A 6,496-nucleotide genomic window follows, 5' to 3' on the forward strand; every position below is an offset into this window, starting at 1 on the left:
TGCGACAAGTAAATTTGCTTTGCAGTTAGGTATTTTACTCACGGTTTTCTCTTCGTTCGGTGTTTCTGGGCGGAAACTGGCCGTTTTATGGGTGTGTGCGAAAAAACGCTACAGTTTCTGGGGAAAACGCGGGAGTGTCTGGAGAAACGGGGGAGTGTCTGGGCGAACGCTGGGTGTGTTTGTGACGTCAAACCAGGAACGACAAGCACTGAACTGATCGCAGATGCCGAGTAAGTCTGGAGCTACTCAGAAACTGCTAAGAGAGGTCTAATCGCAATATTGCGAATACGTCAGTCGCAATTTTAAGAAGCTAAGATTCACTCCCAGTAGGCGGCAGCTTAGCGTGTGCAAAGCTGCTAAAAGCAGCTTGCGAGCGAACAACTCGGAATGAGGGCCCTTGTACTGTATTTTACACTTGGAATCTTTAATTAGACAACAAATTGTTTGTAACAAAGGGGCAGATGTATTAACCTGGAGAAGGCATAAGGAAGTGATAAACCAGTGATATATGCAAGGTGATAAAGGCACCAGCCAATCAGATCCTAACTGTTAATTTACATATTGGAGCTGATTGGCTGGTGCGTTATCACCTTGCACATATCACTGGTTTATCCCTTCCTTATGCCTTCTCCAGGTTAATACATCTGCCCCATAGTTATTTATGAATAAACGCTCCCTTGTGATATTTTATATCAGTTTTTCTTTTGATTTATTTGGAGTATTGCAGTATACTCAAATGGGAGCTGCCTGATAAAATTATATGATCGTATACAGGGGACCTATATTTACACTTTATTGGTCCTGTTAACGGAGCGCCTGATTCAATTATATATTTTTTATAATTGTTATTTGTCCTTTAATAATAAGTTAATGTCATTCTCTGCACACTACAATAGTATAAAACCTCCTACTATCTGGATGCTTCCACAGAGTGAAGATGGGAAGACATACTATGTAAATACAGTCTACGGAACGATCCCAGAGACCAGCGTACACCGCATTGAGATACCAGTGAGGTGCGAAATGGAAACCAATGAGACCCTTGGGTTTCAGTTTCACCCTAAAGTCACAGATGTGGTCTCCCAGGGTCACTATAGCGTCTCCCTGAAGCTCTATCAGAACAGCGACTTTACAGACCTGATTACCACGTATCCTTATGCGGTTGACATCCATGGGCGTCTACACGTGGAGTTCAAAGTGGATTCATATGAAACAGAGCTACAGATAATGGCAGAAAACTGCAGGGCTTCCCCGTCACTGGAGGATACAGAGCAGACATACAATCTCATCCAGCACGGGTAATTATTACATACCTCGCTTTCATGTCCTCCCTCAAGACTTTCCTCTCTCCTCTTTCCACCATGACCTGTCCCAACCAGGCAGCCTCCTTCTATAACTCTTCCCTAACCGCTGCTCTCGGCTCTGTGGCCCCCTTCTCCTCTGTCCCCCTCCGCCGCTCCAGACCCCAACCCTGGCACACCAAACTAGTTTGCTTCTTACAAAAATGCTGAACACTCCTGGAGGAGATCTCACTCTCTGCCGGACTTCCTCCATTTCAAATTTATTCTCTCCTCCTACAGATCTGCTCTTTCCCTCGCCAAGCAATCCTTTTTCCAAGTATTCATCTCTTCTCAGTCATCCTGTCCACGCCGTCTCTTTGAAACTTTCAGCACTCTCCTTTGCCCCCCTCCTCCTCCCCTCCCATCCTCCCTCACTGCCACTGACTTTGCCTCCTTCTTCATCTCCAAAATTGAGGATATCCGACACGACATCTCCCCCCATCACCCCTCTGCTGCCCCATCATCCCTCCCCTCCATCTATCCCACCCTGTCCTCCTTCCATCCCACTTCAGACAAGGAAGTCCACTCCCTCATCTTGTACTTCCCCCCCTCCACCTGCCCCATGGACCCCCTTCCCTCTCGTCTTCTCCGCTCCCTCTCCCCCACTGCCTACTCCCACCTCGGTCACCTCTTTAACCTTTTGCTCTCTACCGGCATCTTCTCCTCACCATTCAAACGTGCTCTGGTCTCACCTGTTCTCAAAAAACCCAACCTCAACCCTTCATCACCCACTAACTACCGCCCCATCTCTCTTCTCCCTTTCGCCTCCAAACTACTTGAACGACTGGTCTACAGCTGTTTCACAAGCTACCTCTCTGAAAACTCCATCCTCAATCCACTACAATCTGGCTTTCGCCCACTCTACTCCACTGAGACTGCCCTGGTGAAAGTCACCAATGACCTACTTTCGACCAAATCCAGGGGCCACTTCTCGCTGCTCATCTTTCTAGACCTCTCTGCTGCCTTTGACACTGTGGATCATCCCCTTCTCCTCAGCACACTCCAAAATGCTGGCCTCTCTAGCACTGTCCTTGACTGGTTTTCTTCTTACCTCACTAACCGCTCCTTCTCTGTGTCTGCCTCTGGCACCACCTCACACCCTTCCATCCTTCCTGTTGGTGTCCCTCAGGGTTCTGTCCTTGGCCCCCTTCTGTTCTCCCTGTATACCTCTTCCCTGGGTGCACTCATTAACTCCTTTGGCCTTCAATACCACCTCTATGGTGATGACACACAACTCTACCTCTCCTCTCCTGATCTGTCGTCCTCTCTCAGTTTCCAGCTGCCTCTCTGCAATCTCCTCCTGGATGTATGAGCGCTCTCTGAAGCTCAACATGGACAAAACTGAACTCATCATCTTTCCCCCATCCAGAGCAACGCCCCCTACCAATATCTCTATCACTTTTGACAACCCCACCATCTCCCCCATTCTCCAACTCCGCTACTTTGGCGTCACTCTTGACTCCTCCCTCTCCTTTGCACCCCACATCCAAGCTCTGGCACAATCCTGTCTGTTCTAGCTACGCAACATTGCTCGCATCAGGCCATTTCTCTCCCAGAGTGCAACTAAACTTATCATCCACTCACTGGTCATCTCACGACTCGACTTCTGCAATGTTCTCCTTACTGGCCTCGCTTGCTCCCATCTTGCTCCCCTCTAATCTGTCCTGAACTCCGCAGCTAGGCTTATCTTCCTCTCCCGCCGCTCCACATCTGCCACTCCCTTTCAACAAAATCTACACTGGCTCCCATTCCCCTACAGAATCCTCTTCAAACTCCTCACCCTCACATACAAGGCCATCTCTAATTCCACTACTCCCTACATCTCCAACCTCCTCTCCCTTCATACTCCCTCCCGCCACCTACGGTCGACCAATGACCGTCGCCTCTACACCACCTTGGTCACTGCTTCCCATGCTCGAGTTCAAGACTATGCCCGTGCTGCACCCCTTCAGTGGAATGCACTCCCCCGCTCCATTAGACTCTCCCCGACCTTGCAAAGCTCCAAACGGGCACTAAAAACCCACCTATTCTTCAAAGCATACCCTCCTGACGCATAACCTAGTCCTGAGGCCGCTCCTCCATCCCCCTGCCTCATGCCTTGAACATCTCAGCTTTGCTTACATACTGCCATCAGGCTACCTCCCGCTTGCTTGCACCTCATGTCATCTGTCTGTCAAACCTTCCCACTAGATTGTTAGCTCTTCAGAGCAGGGCCCTCTTTCCTCTTGTTATCTAAGCCCTCTTCTCGACACATTTCACCAGCAGCTCTCTCCTACTCAGCGACCATCTATATCCACTTTTTTTCCTGCTGGAAAAGGCTGATCTCTATCTATGGCCGCCAGCTCATAGTAGTACGATGATCACTCGCTACTTACATCTTAGCTGTATTATGTATGAGAATTGTGGTGCTCTGTGTTACCTGTACTCTATTTCTGTTATTTATTTACTGTAATGCTAAGTTTTGTCTCCCTGTACTGTCCTTTGTACGGCGCTGCGAAACACTTATGGCGCCTTATAAATAAAATATAATAATAATAATAATAATAACATACATGTAAACTTCATACCACATGTTGGGCAGTTTAAAAATAGGCGTGATATTGCCATGCTGTGGTGGGTACACTAAACTTAGCACAAAAATAGCAGCAGTAAAGTTATCCTTTGTGGCCACTGATCCATAAGTGACCCAACCCCAGGACACACACATACCACCCCTAACGTGACGTTACTGATGTGAGATGGGGTCATATAAAGGGTTTAATAAAGAAAGAAGACAAACAAATATATGGGAAATATTCCATACCTCTATAATTGCATTCTTTTATAGCAGGGGTAGGCAGTCTCACTGTGGTGGAACTACAAGCATCTTCCTCTTCTTGTTCTCAGGTGTTCCCGTGACTCTACCTTGCAGACTCACCCAGTCTCAGACCACAGGCTACAACGCTTCAGTGTCCATGTATTTAGGTTTAATGACTTCCAGGAGGTTTATCTGTCCTGCAACGTCATCATCTGTCACAACGAAACTTCTCCAAACCGCTGTACACAAGGCTGCAACATGCGGAGACACCGACGTGATACCCACAGCTCTGACAGGCAGCTAAACTCGGCCAGGCTGTCTCAGGGGCCTATTCTGTTTAAGTCTGGTGAGTAAGTTCTTGTACAGTTCTTTTATTTCTATTGTGCCCGTCTTGTGGTATCTGTCTATATAACCCATAAATATCCAATTCCCAGGCAGCAAAACTAAGTATTTCAGCAGCACATGTGCCCAAACAGACATATAACATACAAAATGTGCAACTAACCAGCATGTAAGAAACCAACATGCAACATAAAGAAAGGCAGCATATAGACATGCAATAAACAGACTGTTACTCCCATGGGCTGCAGTGTCCCACAGTGGGGGAGGGGTAAGAACTGAAGGCCTCACTTACTTGCTGCTCTGAGCAGTGGTGAATAGATGCACAAGGTCTATTCTGTGTAGAGAGGGCCTGGAGGCATGGCCAGCAGAGCACAGAGTGCTGCCCCATAGTGATGAAAGCAGGCAGCGCAGCTCGCAATCACTGCATTTCCTGCAAAGCCACGCCCCATGACACAAGGCCACATCCCCTTTTTGTGCATGCGCTCCTTCAGGGCGTGGCAGGGTCTGAATTTCTATCTAACAGTAGTTGGGAGGTATGCAGACATGCAACATACAGAAATAGAAATACAATCTCAGACATGGGTCCATTGTGTTCAGCTTTTTATATTTTTTTTTACGGATTTGATCCGGAGAAAGCGATTTCCCCAGGAACACAGCTGCCAACATAAGGCCTGATTTTTTGGGATAAGGGGGGGGGGACACACAAACACGTGGAGAACATGACATCTCCACCACAAAATCGGGACGGGACCGTGAATTGATCTTATGACCTCTGCGGTGGGTTAGTCATGCTAACCACTACACCATCTGTGCACTTGGTCTCACCCAAAATTTTAGAGGAATATCTGGGTTGCTCACATACAAGAAGACTACAGTATGGGTGTGGACCATCTATGGAGCTACATCTTCTGATATTTCTAAATATTTTAGAAGTATCATTACTAGTTTTAATTACCAGTTGCCATTTTTGGGCATCTTTTTACTTCCAACTTTAAGTCACTCTTTATGTGTGATGGGGCCCGGCACTATTCCATAGTATACAGACTGTAGAGTTGGGATTCCGTACATTAGACACACTGAGCAGCCCAACGGCCAGAGACTCAAATACAGCCGTATGACTTGCCCCAGCAAAATCACAGTACAATGAATATCTGTAACTTTATATCCCATTTTTTCTGCAGGTCAACTCCAGGCGGATCATACTGTCCCATCCTCCGTGCTTGTGGCTGTGGTTGGTGTTATGGGCTTCTTGTCTGTTCTGGGGCTGGTGATCCAGAAACATCATTATAGGAGACACAACTATACCCTGCTGGGAAACGGAAGCCACCAACAGTAAAACAGGACAGAAAATCAGCAGACGTGGACGTTAAATCGAGTTTTCACAGTAGCTATTGTGCTGATACGCATAATGTACTAAGCGTCTTTATATCGCTACACTTTTGGTTACTTTAGGTTACCAGTTCTGCTATGTTTAGTACCACCTTGTTTAATTAACACCTTATATTGATTGAAGCCTTACCGGTGTTAGTACTTTCATAAGCTCAAAACAATAATTTAAAACAACTCTTTGATTCTTGCAATAATAATAGCACATTGATGCTTGAAGACCCCCAAATAATGACACACTACCTCTTGGGCACCCATGAAAATTACACATTATAACTTCAGAACCCAGAACAATGGCACACTACTACTTGGTGATCATGAAAAATAGCACACTACTACTTGGTAACCAAGAACAATGTCACACTACTACTTGGTGATCATGAAAAATAGCACACTACTACTTGGTAACCAAGAACAATAGCACACTACTACTTGGTAACCAAGAACAATAGCACACTACTACTTGGTAACCAAGAACAATGGCAAACTACTACTTGGTAACCAAGAACAATGGCACACTACTACTTGGTAACCAAGAACAATAGCACACTACTACTTGGTAACCAAAAACAATAGCACACTACTACTTGGTAACCAAGAACAATGGCACCCTACTACTTGGTGATCATGA

At 46.4% G+C, this 6,496-nt stretch overlaps 1 protein-coding gene across 1 annotated transcript; it reads left to right on the forward strand.

Annotated features, from left to right (window-relative positions):
• The first annotated feature begins 944 nt into the window (after positions 1-944).
• LOC134957120 (CUB and zona pellucida-like domain-containing protein 1) lies at positions 945-5,969 on the forward strand. The gene is made up of 3 exons (XM_063938846.1): positions 945-1,298; positions 4,227-4,483; positions 5,661-5,969. Exons 1-3 carry the CDS (start codon positions 1,024-1,026, stop codon positions 5,813-5,815), a joined length of 687 nt encoding a protein of 228 aa, XP_063794916.1. The 5' UTR covers positions 945-1,023; the 3' UTR covers positions 5,816-5,969.
• The last annotated feature ends 527 nt before the right edge of the window (positions 5,970-6,496 follow it).

The sequence above is a fragment of the Pseudophryne corroboree genome, chromosome 9, assembly GCF_028390025.1.
Source record: "Pseudophryne corroboree isolate aPseCor3 chromosome 9, aPseCor3.hap2, whole genome shotgun sequence".
Lineage (NCBI taxonomy): Eukaryota > Metazoa > Chordata > Amphibia > Anura > Myobatrachidae > Pseudophryne > Pseudophryne corroboree.

Excerpts from the sequence above, each read along its gene's own strand:
- LOC134957120 (XM_063938846.1), top strand. The coding sequence starts at position 1,024 with ATGGAAACCAATGAGACCCTTGGGTTTCAGTTTCACCCTAAAGTCACA. Across the intron at positions 1,299-4,226 it reads TACAATCTCATCCAGCACGG|GTGTTCCCGTGACTCTACCT; the intron begins GTAATTATTACA and ends TCTTGTTCTCAG. Across the intron at positions 4,484-5,660 it reads GCCTATTCTGTTTAAGTCTG|GTCAACTCCAGGCGGATCAT; the intron begins GTGAGTAAGTTC and ends TTTTTTCTGCAG.